The 15,525-nt window shown below is 50.6% G+C and overlaps 9 protein-coding genes across 9 annotated transcripts; 4 read left to right on the top strand and 5 right to left on the bottom strand.

Moving 5' to 3' along the window:
• Positions 1-280: 280 nt before the first annotated feature.
• Positions 281-1,466, top strand: BDV17DRAFT_295199 (syntaxin; the record flags this gene model as incomplete). The annotated part of the gene is made up of 5 exons (XM_073763010.1): positions 281-286; positions 389-494; positions 551-1,014; positions 1,068-1,347; positions 1,408-1,466. The coding sequence occupies 5 exons, from the start codon at positions 281-283 to the stop codon at positions 1,464-1,466; spliced, it is 915 nt and encodes a 304-aa protein (XP_073611540.1).
• A 471-nt stretch (positions 1,467-1,937) lies between these two features.
• On the bottom strand, positions 1,938-2,800 carry BDV17DRAFT_273994 (BolA family protein). The gene is made up of 3 exons (XM_073759068.1): positions 2,491-2,800; positions 2,306-2,412; positions 1,938-2,231 (listed from the first exon to the last, which is right to left on the bottom strand). Exons 1-3 carry the CDS (start codon positions 2,596-2,598, stop codon positions 2,051-2,053), a joined length of 396 nt encoding a protein of 131 aa, XP_073611539.1. The 5' UTR covers positions 2,599-2,800; the 3' UTR covers positions 1,938-2,050.
• Positions 2,801-2,846: 46 nt separating this feature from the next.
• On the top strand, positions 2,847-5,183 carry BDV17DRAFT_207228 (acyl-CoA synthetase). Its single transcript, XM_073755356.1, has 5 exons — positions 2,847-3,358; positions 3,426-3,724; positions 3,780-4,684; positions 4,758-4,987; positions 5,049-5,183. Exons 1-5 carry the CDS (start codon positions 3,013-3,015, stop codon positions 5,093-5,095), a joined length of 1,827 nt encoding a protein of 608 aa, XP_073611538.1. The 5' UTR covers positions 2,847-3,012; the 3' UTR covers positions 5,096-5,183.
• On the bottom strand, positions 5,140-6,635 carry BDV17DRAFT_300864 (concanavalin A-like lectin/glucanase domain-containing protein). The gene has a single exon (XM_073764135.1). The coding sequence runs from the start codon at positions 6,546-6,548 to the stop codon at positions 5,190-5,192; it is 1,359 nt and encodes a 452-aa protein (XP_073611537.1). The 5' UTR covers positions 6,549-6,635; the 3' UTR covers positions 5,140-5,189.
• Positions 6,636-7,068: 433 nt separating this feature from the next.
• BDV17DRAFT_295195 (uncharacterized protein) lies at positions 7,069-8,006 on the bottom strand (the record flags this gene model as incomplete). Its single annotated transcript, XM_073763009.1, has 2 exons — positions 7,069-7,504; positions 7,603-8,006. 2 exons carry the CDS (start codon positions 8,004-8,006, stop codon positions 7,069-7,071), a joined length of 840 nt encoding a protein of 279 aa, XP_073611536.1.
• Positions 8,007-8,335: 329 nt separating this feature from the next.
• BDV17DRAFT_300861 (uncharacterized protein) lies at positions 8,336-9,706 on the bottom strand (the record flags this gene model as incomplete). Its single annotated transcript, XM_073764134.1, has 7 exons — positions 8,336-8,947; positions 9,024-9,080; positions 9,144-9,236; positions 9,274-9,275; positions 9,318-9,328; positions 9,451-9,509; positions 9,560-9,706. The coding sequence occupies 7 exons, from the start codon at positions 9,704-9,706 to the stop codon at positions 8,336-8,338; spliced, it is 981 nt and encodes a 326-aa protein (XP_073611535.1).
• An 801-nt stretch (positions 9,707-10,507) lies between these two features.
• Positions 10,508-11,079, top strand: BDV17DRAFT_295193 (cytochrome P450; the record flags this gene model as incomplete). The annotated part of the gene is made up of 2 exons (XM_073763008.1): positions 10,508-10,817; positions 10,895-11,079. The coding sequence occupies 2 exons, from the start codon at positions 10,508-10,510 to the stop codon at positions 11,077-11,079; spliced, it is 495 nt and encodes a 164-aa protein (XP_073611534.1).
• Positions 11,048-12,030, top strand: BDV17DRAFT_273986 (uncharacterized protein). The gene is made up of 2 exons (XM_073759067.1): positions 11,048-11,649; positions 11,713-12,030. The coding sequence occupies exons 1-2, from the start codon at positions 11,509-11,511 to the stop codon at positions 11,758-11,760; spliced, it is 189 nt and encodes a 62-aa protein (XP_073611533.1). The 5' UTR covers positions 11,048-11,508; the 3' UTR covers positions 11,761-12,030.
• Positions 12,031-14,003: 1,973 nt separating this feature from the next.
• Positions 14,004-15,044, bottom strand: BDV17DRAFT_295191 (uncharacterized protein; the record flags this gene model as incomplete). Its single annotated transcript, XM_073763007.1, has 3 exons — positions 14,004-14,240; positions 14,312-14,653; positions 14,895-15,044. 3 exons carry the CDS (start codon positions 15,042-15,044, stop codon positions 14,004-14,006), a joined length of 729 nt encoding a protein of 242 aa, XP_073611532.1.
• Positions 15,045-15,525: the final 481 nt, after the last annotated feature.

Genomic DNA, 15,525 nt, shown 5'->3' with positions numbered 1-15,525 from the left:
TTCCTCTCGTTTTTTATCCTACGCTTGTTTCTTCCTAATCATCGCCACATCTCCCTCGACATTCCCCCGTGTTACACTACCTAATTGACCCCTCTCTCTTCCGCTGCTTCCGTCATCCGCCGCAGTCCATCGGTGTCGCGCCCTCCGTCGTCCCTCTCCGCGGATCCGACCAGTGGTTCTGCGCATACCACACGCTTTTGCTCCTTAACCTCGCATCGGAGGATCTCGTCTTCTCGAATACCTGATATCCTACACTGCGCATTTTCGTTCTATCTTCACAATGAGTGTACGTGTCCCCGCTTCACGTTTAATGCGGACGTCGTTCGCTACCCCTATAAGCTGTTTAGGCGCCCTACTGCGACAAAAAATTCGCTAACTTGCCTCAAAGTACGGACAGAGCTACAACAATGCCTATCCTGCTTATGGAGAGCCTCAACAAAATCCCTATGCCAACAACCAGGGCTATGGTCAAAATCCGTACAACCAAGATGTTGGTACGCGCGATCATTCCTTCAGATAAAAAGCTTCGCAAACTAACCGAAATGACCAGAAATGAACCCCGTGCAGCAACGGCCCGCAGACCCCAACACTCTACTGAATGAGGTCAACAAGATCAAGGATGGCCTTAGGACTCTCCGTGCCCAGCGTGAAAACCGGCTTGCCGTTGCCCAGAATGCCTTTCTGGATTCGAACTCAGAAAGGGAAGACCAGACCGGTCGCCAAGCTCTTGAGGAAATTGAGACGGATCTCAAAAACGGTTTCCGCAAGCTCACCGACGATATCGCGAGAATCAAGAAGACACCTGGCTCTGGCAATATTCAGCAGCAGCTTGAGGTTCAGAGTCGTGCCGTTCGAACCGAATTCGAGGAATACCAGAAGAGTCAGTCGGCGTTTCAGAATAAGTTGAAGGAGCAGGTGCGCCGGCGGTGGAGGTATGATAACCCAGAAGCTAGTATGGAAGAAGAAGAAGCGGGCGTCCGGGCTATCCTGGCTGGTGAGCAACAGGCGTTCCAGGTAAGAGTTCAGCCCAATGTGCGTTAGTACTTGACGCTGACTTATTCCTAAAGGTCACCGGAGGCCGAACGAAGAGAGCCAACGATACACGAGACGCCGTCGCTGCGCGTTCTGCCCTGATCAGGAAGATTACGTCGGATTTGATTGAACTCCAAGAGTTATTCAATCAACTGGCCGAGCTTGTTATGCAACAAGAGCAAAACGTTGTCAACATCGATCAACAGGCAGAGAATGTTGCTCAGGATCTTGGCAATGCGAACACTCAGCTCGACAGTGCTATCGTAAGTGCGCGCAAGGCCCGGAAATGGAAGTGGTACGCCCTGATCATCGTTAGTAAGTAGCATCAAACCCAACCTGTTTGCTTTCGCGCGGCTAACAGCGACCGTTTTGCAGTCATCATAATTGCCATTGTCGTGGCTATTGCCGTTGCTGTCACGCAGGCGAATAAATAGGCCACATCGACTCCACCGCCACAAAGTGGCATTCGGCATTTCATCTCGATGTACTGGCGGCGGGGATATGTCCCTCTAATACTGCTGCTTCTTTTGTTCGATTAGTTTTCCCACACCTTGTTCGAAACGAATTTGCCCTTGCTTTTCTGTCTCCTGGTTTATGTTCTGGTATCGTTGTCGTGATGATTCTTACACGCACGGTAAGCCGAACCTCTATGCCCTCCGCACAGTCTTGTTTATTCCCTTTGTATCACCGGCTATACCACTTCAGCTGTTTTGTTATCATTAAAAAAGCATTCTTCAATTCCCTTATTACCCACTGACGGTCATGTATAGCTGCATCTATGGATACCCGCGGCTTGATGGTCCCCGTCGCTGCTCATTGACTGGATGCGCATTGTCTTTATCGTTGTGTATATATTACTCTCTTCGCTTGGTTTCCCTTGGCGCTAGAATCCATGTAATAGTCAATCACTCTAATAATTTTAATATTTCTTTGCATTGGGTATATAAATGTAGGCTCCTTTGTTATCCACATCTGCAGTCGCGATCTCGGCTTCTCTAGAAAGAAGGCCTGAAACAGCTCACGCCTGCGCTTGCGCCTGCCTCTCCTTCTCCCTCTGTTCCTCCTCCGGTGTCTTCGTCCTCAACTGCAACGCATGAATCCCACCCTCCCTTGCCATTTCCTCCTTCAATAAAGCATACACCATCCGATGTCTCGCGGGCTGCGGCTTCGATTGGAACGAGGGTGACGTAATCGTTACACTAGAGCCAAACTAGTTAGCAATGCGCCTAATAGCCCGTAGATATGTGAGCCGGGGGGTCTTTGGGTGACGAACTGGAAATGCGTCTCCTTCGACGTAACGCCTTGCATTGGCGCGTGATGCGCGTGGAGATGTGAGTCGTTGCGGATGAGGAGCGTTGTAGGCGTGAACTCTTTTGAGAGCTAGTAGGATAACGGTATTAGCGCTGATTCTTTGGCAGAGGGAGGGAGGGGAGTATTGTAAATTATATAAGAACGCACCTTCTCCCTCATGAGATCTTCCATTGGCGTAGAGGTCATTCTGGGGATTGTGGTTGAGAGCAGGCGGCGGGGAGCTAGGCCGAATAGTAAGGGGATGGGACGTGGCATTTATGATGCTAGCCCTGGATGTGAAGACTGGGAACGTGAGGGAGAGAACGGTGAACTGAGTTTTTGAGCTTTCGCGTTGAATTTATTGTGGTACTATTGTTGGACTTGGAGTTGAATGTCATTCGATTTTATCGGGATCGGATTGGAGAGAGCTCCGTTGCCTTTTTGGGAATGGTTGCTTTTGATCGGCGAGACCGAGGTTGCTTTGCTTTATCTCATACTTTACAATATTCAGTCTACTTGAACTCGGAGTTCTTGTGCTTGACATAGGCATGTCAACCGTGTCGTGCTAATCTCACCGCATAATCTCATCTCAACGGCCCCTCCGAAACCGCAATCTCATGACATCAACGCATCTTTTCTCCATCTCCTGCTGCAGGAACAGGACCATGCTCCTCACACTCTGATCTCACAATGCACCAACGCACAATATCCTCCGCCTCACGAGGCTTCCTATTCTCCTCCCGCAGCACCATCAACCCATTCTTCACCTGCAAAACATGCAGAGCGCGCCTTGCTCTATCTCCCTGCCGATCTCTCGCGACCCTCCCGAACCTTCCTCTCTTCCGCGCATTGAAAAACCACGACCCAACCAGTCTCGCCGTGCTCCATAACCCCTCTTTTCGATCCTTCACATACCGCAATCTCGTCGCAGATATCCTGCAATCCCAAGACCGGCTGTTCCAGTCAGCCAGGGCGCGCGATGCGCTGCGCGGCGAGCGAGTCGCGTTCCTGGCGGAGAATAGCTACGATTACGTAGGTACTGTTTTTCTTGCCTTGGGTACTTCCACTTAGTGGCTTACATGCTAATGATGGTGTCTGTGAAGTAATGCTCTTCTCGATCTTAGCCAGCGACGCAATCGCCGTTCCGCTATCGACTGCGTTTCCAATTCACGAATTGAAGTACATTATGGATAACTCACAGGCGGGGGTTCTGGTCACGACGGAGCGGTATGGGGATATGGCGCGGAGGCTCCTGAGGGAGGGGCTAGATCGCAAGCCTACCCTAGACGTCCGGAAGAAGATCATGACTGGTGCGACTGGGATCGGTGGTGTGGAATTACAGAACATGAACGGCGGTCATGGCGGGATGATGCTTTATACATCCGGGACGACGAATAGGCCGGTATGGTCAATATCCGTTTCGAATGTGAGAAAGCGCTCTAGGCTAACGTGACCAGAAAGGTGTTTTGATCCCACAGTCTGCGCTCGCGGCGCAGGCGGCTTCGCTGTTACAAGCGTGGGAGTATACCCCGGGCGATCGACTATTGCATCTTCTGCCGCTGCATCATATCCATGGGACTGTCAATGCGATCCTCACCCCCATCCTAGCAGGCTCCTCGATCGAGTTCATGTTCCCATTTAATCCAACCGCGGTATGGAACCGACTCGCCGAGCCATTCCTACCAGAGGGAACAAGAGACAAGGTCACGTTTCTCAACGCCGTACCTACAATCTACAACCGACTCCTATCGACTTTCTCAACTCTCCCACCCGAGATCCAAGATGCTGCGAAAATTGGAATATCCCCGGAGCATCTCCGCCTCAACATCTCCGGCTCCGCCGCCCTTCCAACACCGACAAAGAAGGCCTGGGCAGATCTAAGCAACGGCAATGTTCTCCTCGAACGCTACGGCATGACCGAAGTTGGAATGGCGCTTAGTTGCGGTCTGCACTTCGCAGACCGCGTCGACGGCAGCGTCGGCTGGCCTCTGCCCTCCGTGCAAGTCCGTCTAGTTGACACGGATACAAACAAAATCATCGCACCCGGTGAGGAAAACGATTCCAATGGCCGACCCCGCGAGGGCGAGATCCAACTCCGTGGCCCGACTATCTTCGCCGAGTACTGGGCCAACGAAAAGGCCACGGCCGAAGCATTCGTCGATGACGAAGATGGGAATGGTGCGTGGTTTAAGACGGGCGATGTCGCTGCTCGCCGGACTGTCGAGAATACAGGGCATGAGAAGAGCGGAAAGTGGGCTAAGGGCCCAATGTACTTCATCCAGGGCCGACGCAGCGTCGACATTATCAAAATCGGCGGGGAGAAAGTTAGCGCTCTCGAGGTGGAAAGGGAATTACTCTCTCTGTACGATATAACCTTACCTCTCCCCGCCTACCGCATTCGCATGTCCATCTAATAGTTACTGATTAATATATAGCCCCCAGATCACCGAAGCAGCCGTCGTCGGCCTCCCCTCGGAACAATGGGGCCAAAAAGTCGCCGCCATCGTCGTGCTCAGTGCTGAAGCCGCGGGCGCCGGGAAGAATGGGAAGCCTTGGTCAGCGATGGATATGCGTCGCGCGCTAAGGGATCGGCTTGCGGGGTATAAGTTGCCGTCTGAGATGAAGGTTTTCGATGGGCCGATTCCGAGGAATGCGATGGGGAAGGGTGAGTTCTTATTCTGTTAAATGCTTGATGTTGTTTTGACTAATATGTGTTTGTGATGCAGTGAATAAGAAGATGCTTGTTAAGGAGGTTTTTGGGGTTGGTGCTTAACGGTCCGGTATCTGGCGGACCTTGTACGATACTTAACATGACTGACGACATAGACCAAAATCCACAATCTCAACTACATACACACTCTACTCTTCTAGTGCGCTCGAAAAGTCGACCCAATATCTCCCCACCTCAAATCCGAAAACACCACTTTCGTCCCCGGCACAGTAGCCTCAATGTTCTCTGGCGCCCCCTCCGTCGCATTACAAGGGCCCGAATTACCCCCGTCAAGCCACTGCATGTACTCCCCCTCATCATTCCAAATACTCATAGCAAGCACCATCCCCCGGCCAAGCGGCTCGCCCATCCCCTGCATGCCCCCGAACCCGTCAAACCAAGATGACGTCGCGCCGCACAGCGCGTCGTTCAAGAACCTCGTCTCGGCGCCGGAACTGCCTATATCAACTAGTGCATTCTGGATGATCTTGCCGTTCTGGATGTATAGTCTCCGAATTGAAACCAGTGCACCACTCGTCGTGTTATCAGCCGTGAGAAACTGCGTCACGACCGTAAACGGCGCCGTTGTATCAACCACAAACCCACCCTCAACATCCTCTCGCCCATAGAACCCCGTCTCCCCCAGCGCATAAGGATTAAACCCACACCCCCACTTATCACAAACGGAGTCATTTTCCCCGGTTGGCCCATTACACTCCTCGTCAGAGGTACACTCGTACACACCCTGCCCTAGCCCTTCCTCCTCTCCACCGGGAACGTCCTCTGGTGCGTAGAGACAAGCATGCGGCGTAAAACCCGTCGCCCTCGAATTCCCCTCCCAGATATCCATCTCGTGGCAGCAGGCTCCGTTCCCCTCGACGTTCCCGGCGCCGTTGATCCACGGCGTTACGTAGCATTGCGCGTCGCAGTAACCCGTTCCGTAGGTTGCGCCGGCGGGGTTGAGGTTATTGTTCTGGCCGCCGGTTGGGGACATGGAGGAGAGGTATAATGCGCCGTTCATCCCGCAGGGGAGGTGGCTGACATCGACGGTAAATGTGAATTCTTGATGAAGGAGGGGGAGGATGGTGTATTCTTCCTCTCCGGACAGAAGATAGACGCGCGGCGAAACAGAAACCAGACTCCCATTCCCGTCGTCGCGGTATTGTGTTAGCGTTAGGGTCCCCCCGTTCGTTTCGACGCCTCGATTGATGTATTCGTCAAGGCTGAATCCGTCGATCACGCAGTTCTCCGCGCAGGTTTGCTTGTCTGGGCAGAGGGTGGCATTTAGGGTTCCGGAAGGGGTTGTGCATGATACTTCGGGGTCATGGATTGAATGGATGTTGTGCGTTGCGGCGTCGAGGACAACGGATGTGTTTTGTTTTGTGCAGCCGTGGGAGTTTGTGCAGTGCCATGTTGTGAGGGGGGGATGGGTCTCGGGGGTGCCGATTTGTTGGGCTAATGTTTGAAAGAGTAGGGATAAGAGGGAGAAAGCAAGGGCTGTTCGTCTGAAAGACATCGTGAAGACAAGACAAGATAGTTCTCAGATGGCGCTTTGCTGGGGACAGAAGACGCAAGAAAGAGGGCAAGGAACGTGAGGCATACACATATTTATACTTGGTATCTATCAGGTTCTGGGTTGATCAGTTTTGGTTTGACTTGGGTCTTGGGTATAACCTCCGTTTCGTTCAGGCACAGGACCGGACCGGAGCCGTAACCTATCTCGACACGGCAGATCATTGTATGACTTCTCGCCGTGCTTGGTTCGTATAGATGAAACAACTGCAGTGTGATCTTCAGGGCAGGGAAATTGGATATGCGGGGAAGCCAGGAAGCCAAGGCTTGTGCCTGGTTTTCTCCAAGTAGGGCACCTAGTGCCTCCGTGTTGGATTCGGAATGTCGTATGAGATCAGTCTTCTGCGGATGGGCGCACTTGATCACAATGATGAAGAGATTTGGCGTCCTTCCCTTGAAGGTAACAGTTTCCGTCCCCCTTCGCTGCCATACTACCTACATACAAGGACAAACCAACCACAGAATCAATAAAACACCCTCATCCCCGCCCGATTCTCACGTAAAGCTCCAACAAGCTCCTCCAAAGAATTAACCCTCTCATACCTCTCCTCATCACAAATCAACACCCGTCCAGATGACTTCGCCTCATTTGCAACAACGCACGTAAAAACAGTCGACCACCGATTCCCACCCGCCGCATAAAACGCCTGAGCCGCTGCCTCCTCTCTACTCCCCGCCTTGACAACCCGGTAAATACTCTGCCCCGTCACTCTATTTCCCGCGAGATCGGGGATGCCCGAGGTGTGTGCTCCGTGGCCGCTTATTATGCTTTGAATAGAGAGGTAGATTAGTTCTGCCTCCGCCTCAGAGGGTTTGACACCATCTTCGCGCTTTAGGGTCGGGCCCGGAGGGAGCAAAGCAGCCCCCGCCGCAAGCCTCGGAACCCTCAGCCCAACGGGCCTGGGATCCCTCTGCGGTAAGAGCCTCGCTGCGGCGGCGCAAGAAGCGGCTGCCTTGTCGAAAGCTGGATCGGGGTCTCGTCGACCCTAAACGCGTACCATGTCTCCGGGGCGCCGAGCGCAAGCAACGGGAGCCAGGTGTTGAAGTCCAAAGTCGAAGCTGGATGGGTCGTGAGGTATGATTCGCGAGTAAAGGGGCCTAGGAGAACGCAGCGGTCCTGAGACTTCTGCTGTTGCTGAGAAGTAGACGCGGTGAAGAGGTCATGATGGGAGTCAAAGTATTCCAATCTATCTGGAGATGGAGAGCTCCAGCGTCGTCGATAACGAATTGGCGGGGAGATGGAGCGTGAGTTGCCGCGGACTGGGATGCGTCTGCGGCTGCGACTGCGACTGCGGTTGTGCTCGTAGTCAGCACGCTCTTCTTCCTTTCCCTTGTCCTGCCCTCGATATCGCAATGGGGTTGCTGTGGCTTCAGAAGGGCGGGGGCCGGGCTCGTGTGCCATTTCGGGGTTGCCCTTGAGTTAAGCTTGAGATTTAATTCTGAGAGGTTTCCTGGGTGAAAGAAGGGTGGGACTCCATATCCCGCACGCGAGGCAATAGGCAGTAGGCAACAACAGGCCAGGTGCCATGATGTGGTGTGTTGGCGGTGCGGCTGAGTCGAGACTGGGGGCCAAGCTGAGGGGATCATGGCAACTTGCGGGAGTAGAGCCAATAAGCAGTGGAGTCCCTGCTTGCTTCCCAAATGAACACTAGTAGATGCGCTATTCATGAATTATCATTGTCTTCTCCTGTTGCCAGTGTTCAAACTTTACAGGCTTAGGGCCCATTTGGATCATTCCCGCGCATGAACATGCTTTTTACCTTTCGTTGAAGGTAATCCGAGGTTCACCCCAATAGAATCGTCGGCCTGATGGGATGCTACATCAACCTTTGTAACGACATGGATCTTCAAGTCATTAGTACTACTCCCTTGCTGCCGCATAAGTTCCTCTTCGGAACCAGTTAGGGTAGCTCCACGATCCGTACGCGGTTGGGATTTCCTTGACCCAAATGTGAGCCCCTTCCGTGGACCTTGTGATCGTGGCCTCAAACTCGAGAGCCTATGCGCACCTCTTTGATTGTGGCTGTACTGGTCATAGCTGGAAGCCTCATGGGAGCTTCCTACCAGATTGCTGAATAGAGATCGAAAAGCCGGCAAGTTGACCGCCACCACTGCAACCTCAATCTCAATACCTGCCACGATGACCATTCGTCCCATGATGTAGGAAGTATCAGGCTTATAAATCAGCTGCTTCTGCACGAAGAAGCGACATAGCGCTGTGACGACGGATAGGGATCCGAAGCAAATGATCCCAAGAACAGCAATCCTGCGTCGAGTACTCATTTGCAGGTTTAGGACGGTAGGCACGGGGAGGATAAGGATAACAACATCGGTGAATGCATTCTATTTCAAGCAGAGATGTTTGTTAGCGCATCTTACAACTGGGCGAGGGGCTGAAAGAGGACAGGGAATATCATACCAATGCAGTTGGGACCATTTGTACCACGTACTCGCTCAGGCGCTTGACATTTGGATACTTTTCAGGATGAATTTATGCATCTAATGGCTGAGCTTGCAGAAAGGCCAAGAGCCATTCAACTGTAAGGAAAACCACGCACATAACCATGGTCCCGTAGACAGTCCATTGGAAACTTCTTTTCGGCGAGAGCCGGAGATAGAAGAGGAGAAAAATCTGTTTGGAGTACAAAGTGTACAAACATGTAAAATACCTCTTCCACAAAAAGAAGGTGCATCTACCGGTCAGTATATTTACTGCTGCTACGCCTTTGGTGTAAACAGACATTACCGTGTTGATGTTTGTGAGAATACCATCTGGTGCCTTGTCCTTGGGCCTATGGGACAACATCAGAACGGCGAATTGGCCACGAGGATAGCTTCATATAAACAGTCCACACCCGTAATGCAGAAACATATACAAAATCGCTTGCTGCACATTATTGACACACTGTGCAATGGGTTAGATGGGTTTTTTGCAGATAGCAAACACCAACGCACAAAGAGGAAGATGGCAGCGACATCATCACGACCGAAAGTCCGAAGGCGCCATCGGCAGTAAAGGCGAAGAAATATGGATGCAGTGCCCAGTGCAAAGACAACGGTGATGACAATGTAGGCAAGCGGTTGAAGGTTTTCGACAGCCATGGCCAATCACCTATCCCAGCTTTGCGGGCTCCCCTCAACAGAGAGAGTAAAAGAGGTAGGCTTCGCTATTGAATGTGAATGTTACCGAGTAACACCGACAGAGTTGGGGCTTATATCAAGACCAGTCTCAGTATTGCGATAGTGGCTGACAGAGTGCTAAAATGACAGTTTGGGCCGTTGGTAAGAGATCGGCCGGCTTTTTGTTCCTTTAATCCTTTATTCATGTTAGACGGGATGTTTCCATGCAACTTTCCTGCTATAGTACCAAGGACGGATCACTCAATCAAGAAACTGAAATGCCTTGGCCGAAGGGGCGATCATAATGCGGACCCGTGCGTCCGATTGAGCGTTCGGTGATTTGTTGAGAGCACGGTATACTCATACTCCGCGACGGACGGTCTCCGGGCCGCATCCACAGTGGAGTACAGATGCACGCCGACTGCGCCGCAGCAAGCTCCCAAAAGCTCCCAAGCAAGTCCCCAAGCGAGAGCGTTATCGTCCTGTAGAACATAGCGTCAGCAGTTACTGGGAAGAGATGGAATAGGCACTGGTAGTCGTTGGCTCAAAAACCATGGATGCATGAATGAAGTTGAAGAGAAAGAACCAGAGAGTTGAGAGTCCGTTGAGGGAAGGCTTCCCGTGACCTGGGCAGCGACAGCGACTAAAGACCGTCTCATAGTCTCAGAGACTACGGCATCCTTGATCCCCACACAGATTGCCATTTCATTTCGTTCTTGCTAATCACCATAATGCTGTTGTCCAGATATTCTAGCTGAGCTACAGCGTCTCCTAGATGAGGCTATGCCCGGCGGTCCCTCAGAGTGGGCTTATCATAAAATCAAGAATATCAGCTATCTCGAGGACATCATCAACGAAACGCTTCGATTGCGGCCTGCCGTCCTGACGGGTGGATATCGCGTTACACCAGCCGAGGGATTGCAAGTTGACGAGGTATACGTCCCCGGTGATGTGAATGTTTTTGTCCCGACTCAGTTGCTTCAGACGGACGAGAGGTACTATGTTGATGCGAAGAAATTTGTCCCCGAGCGATGGAATGAGAAGAAGGATATGGTTCGGGAGCCTGATGCTCCGTATTTCCCATTCCTATATGGTGGGTTCAGGCTCCAGTCTGAATGTTGAAAGATTTTTTACTTGGATTGCTACTAAGTTCTTCCCCTCCCCTTGCAGGTCCCTACGTCTGCCCTGGAAAGAACCTTGCTCTCATGAGCCTTCGCATCTCGGTTTCAAAGTTAGCACAGCTCTATGGTATGAGTTTTGCACAGGGCGAATCTAGAGAGCTATTCGAGACCAAGACTTTGGATACATTTACCACTACGCTGCCGCCATTGCATGTCCAGTTTGTGCGCCGATGAATAAGGGAACAGAGAGGTGGGATATAATACAATATTGTCCGGGCAAGAAATGTCAAATCCATGATGATGAACGAAAGGCCGCTCAAAAGTATACGAATATTTCTATCTCTATTTTGACTGGTCGTTCTAGTCCTCTCATAACGACTTTCCATCTCACAGTCTGACCAATCAGTTGAACCAAAGCATCCCGATGAAACCCTATCTACCTACTCCGACTTCTCCGGCATATCCCTATACGGATTTGCCGGATCCCGCATCTCCTCCTCAGCGCTCTGAATCGTCTTGCGCACCTTGCAGGGACTCCCCACGGCCACCGAGAAGGGCGGAATATCCTTCGTGACAACAGACCCCGCACCAATCGTACAACCATCCCCAATCGTAACCCCCGGGAGGATAACCACGTTCCCACCAATCCAGCAGTCGTCGCCAATGAAAACAGGGTGCCCGAATTCAACGAATTTCCGTCGCGACAGGATGCTTGTGTCGTGGCCTGCTGTGTATATAGATACGTTTGGGCCCAGCTGCACTCGATCGCCTATCACAATCAGGGATGTATCTAGGGCTGTGAAGCTGTATTCATTCGCTATCAATACCAGCTCAAGTATAGGGAAGGAAGATGGTTGAGTGGCATACTTGAAGTTAACAAAACACTCCTTCCCAATACTAACATTCGCCCCATAATCCGGCCAAAACGGCGGCTCGACAAATGTTCCCTCCCCCGCGTGCCCAACTACATTCCTGAGCAATTCAAGCCGCTTATCAGCGATATCATCGTACGAGATGGATTTCGTGTCGAGATTGTTGTAGTCTGTTGCCACGCCGCGGCAACGGTGTCGCGCTTCGGCGAGTTTGGGGAGGAGGGGGTTATATCTTTTTTCTTCTGTTAGATATACCAATTGTATTGGGTGGGCAGAAGGGAAGGAAGTACAGCATGCCCGAGACCATCCGCTCGTAGTCGTCGCACATGGGGACGTGGTTGAGGCCACGTGCGATCTCGATGATTTCGGGGCGTTTGGAGGTTGCGGCGGCCATGATGCTTTAGAGTGAATGTAATCTGGAATAGGTTGAGGAGGCTGTGACTATGACTGGAATTGGGGCTTTATATATGAACTAGAATGAGGGGTTTTGTGTTACGTCTAGCTACATGGATGCCTCCTCGTTCTTGTCAGTCTGGATGATGATGTCTTGCCCCACCTTGCCCGATTAGATAACTGCTTGCGATTTTACGCAGTATACAAACCTGCGGTCGTCACCGCTACAAGCCATGAATCATTTAATTGACAGTCCTGAAAGACACAGTGCTTATAGATTAATCTACTCGACGGGGTGTGTCCGACACGCTGCATTCTCCCAAAGCCCATCCTGGTCTGTTCGCACAGCACACCACTGCCCTTGAATCTCCGCGGACAACTTTTAAACAAATACACGGTGGCGTGCCTATGGTTCTGGTCTCGGCTTGAGACTCAGTGTTTATACCATTGGCCCATCGCAATAGGCCCGCTGCACCTGCAAAAAACTAAAAAGCCAACTCTTAAGCCCGGAGATCATCCGAACCGGCGGGCATTGCATTTGCTGCCCTCCCGTGCAAATTAAACTACTTTTATGATGCGGCTCATTGTCAATCGTCAACCGTGCCCGGCCCAAATCCCCGACAACCTAGATCCATATAAAACTCCGTTTACAATCAGTGTACATTGGCAATGCACATAGACATCCCGAATCTAACCCGGACTCAGCGTGTCCGCATGGTATCCACATTCATCCACGACGACTCCACGCTTTCATCAACTCGCCCCATAAGGCTCTTTGCACCATTTGCTGTTATTGGGCAATTGAAGATCCATGCTTTGGTTGGGTTTGATGCCTATCTAGGTAAATCGGACAGCAGTCTAGCCCTTGCCACGCTGGGGCCTGGGCCACCGGCTCGGGAGCGGTGAGGTAAGGAGTCGGGGGGGTCTTTGTCGGGGGACTTGCTACGCTGTTTCGACTTGATTTACTTGACTGCCCTATTTAGGGCATGAAGGCACATGAGTATAGATACTTATAGTATCTCTAGAACCAGCACCTAATCTCTCCCAGGCTCTAGAGGCGTAAAAGCCCTGTTCTTCCTATACTACAAGAATCTAAAATTGCTATATATCCTACTCAAGGGATTATACTAGCTTGCCTGTATAGTCATGCCGTAGTTCAAGCTCCGTGTATTGATCTTAAACTCCTCCCTACTAGGCATATATACCATGATCCAGCCACTATTCTTATCTATTATTACTATAACACAGGAGTTATCTACCCCGAAATTACCTATAATAATATCCTGCGTAAGTACCCGCGTAAAGTATAACCCTTTGCTTCTATCTACTATAATTTTCTAAATATACTATATCTAACTTGACCCTAGTAATTCAAGATTTAACCTTTACTTATCAGTACCCCTAGTCCTATTAGCCTTAAATAACCCCGGGCTAGCTATCTATATAACTATATTTATACTATAAGTAACCCCTGCTATACCTGAAAATATAGCCTGCTAGCTTCCAATCTAAATATTACTTGTATTCTAGACTGTATTATTACTCTTGCTATTAATATATCTATTTTTATAATATAGCTTATTATCCAGGACTGGGTATATCTAATTTACTAGTCCAGGCTTTAACCTAGTAACATATATTATCTTGACAGTCTCCTATCCCTGTCGGCAATTCTACCATAGGATTGGTATATTAGGGGTATAATCTATATATCTAGATTAATTTAAGTCAAGGGTTAGCTAGTCTCTATCTCTAGAAGTAAAATAATACAAGGGCTAGTAGACTGTTATTAAACTATTAGTTTATAGGGTAGGTTGTTAGTAGTGGACGCCGGTTACCGTTCACTGGACTGGTAATGTTGCTAGACATAGATACAGAGAACGAATCGATGGCTTATCGCTCACCGTTGACAATCCCATTTGCTAGGTCGTCGTAGACGGGGGACCAGTCTGTGACCTGATACTCTGGAGCCGCGCCACCACGTGTGTAGTCATCCCTTATGGCTGTCTTGTTCTGCCAGTAGGGGTTTGTGTCTGCGACTAGGGTTTTTTGGTAGGTAGGGGTAACGTTGTCCGATGAAGTTCCCGAATGGGTTTGCGGTCGTGGAGTTGATAACACTTGGTGAGTTATCTGGGTAGTTTAGTCAGTTCGCTCACAAAAATCAACGGTACTGTTAGTAGTAGGCTATTGGGTATACCGACCCCATGCACGAACTTCCCCCAAGCAGGGACCAAGCAAACCCTAATCCCCATCTGCCACGCCAAATCCACAATACTATCGACAAACCCCCAATAAGCTTCATTCGGCTTCGTGACATCCTCATCCAAGAACGGTAAATCCCCGTTCCGGTTCGGTCTGTCGAAGCCTATCTGCGTGAATCCGACAGCCAGGACCACATTGAAGCCATTGGACGCTCGGTCAGATAGGTACGTCTCGGCCTCGGTGTACTTTAGCTGGTGGAAGAGGAGCCATGCTGTGTCTGCTTGCCAGAAGAATGGCGCGCTGGTCGCTTTTTCCTGGGTAGCGGCCGTTGGGGGATGGGGCTAGGGCGTATTCGGGGGGAGTTTGCCATGCCGATGATCTGGCTATGGTATGTAAGAGGGCGAGAATACTGATGCAACATAATAATACAGTCTGGGACATTTTGACCTCGCTGTAGCTCCTGGAGGCAAAACTTAGATCTGGCACTACCAGTAGAACATACCCTCTCGATACCTTGCTATGAGGCCGGGTGTTGGCTCTTTAACAACCCAGCTTATTTTATATATTAAAAGCCCGTCATACCTGGCCATGGCCATGGTGATCTGCACTTGCTACCGCAGACGGTTCGAAAATATCCACCAATATCTCCAGTCTCCACGATGTAATTGTCCTAAACCCCAAAGCCGTGGAGCCCTCTGGGTTCTTCTCTGATCTGCGTGCTGAGATGGACATGGTCAACCCTTATCAAATCCATGTTTCATATCTAGGGTTGTGAGTAAGGTTGTGTTTCTCCAATCGAGTCGAGTCGAGCTTTCTGAGCTCAACCCTCGATGCAATGCAGAGTCTTTTCCCGCAAGCTGACTGAGAATGCTCATTGTGTTAATGATAGGGTTGGAAGAATTGATGTTTTTAAGCAAATAATCACAAGGATTAGTCCCAAGCTCTGGGCTCCTTCCTAACAGTATCTTATACTTAAGTTACCTACGGTAAAGCCTTCCCACTGAGCACACTTATTACCTCCGCATCTTTACCAAATCTTCCATAGGAGACAAGAGCGCTGACCTACGATTTACCTACCACTTTAGGGGATCATGCGACTAATCTCAAGCCTACCTTGCTGCTCTTCTCTGCTCTGCCTCACCTGCGAAGTGGCGGAGCCGACACTCGCATAAACGCAGCCAGGCAGAGACAAAATGCGTCTTAGGGTTCTGGC

This window comes from Aspergillus undulatus (genome assembly GCF_047715775.1).
Source record: "Aspergillus undulatus strain CBS 261.88 unplaced genomic scaffold BDV17scaffold_64, whole genome shotgun sequence".
NCBI classification, from domain to species: domain Eukaryota; kingdom Fungi; phylum Ascomycota; class Eurotiomycetes; order Eurotiales; family Aspergillaceae; genus Aspergillus; species Aspergillus undulatus.
The sequence above is the reverse complement of the archived record's forward strand: the minus strand, read 5'-3'. Positions and strand labels throughout refer to the sequence as shown.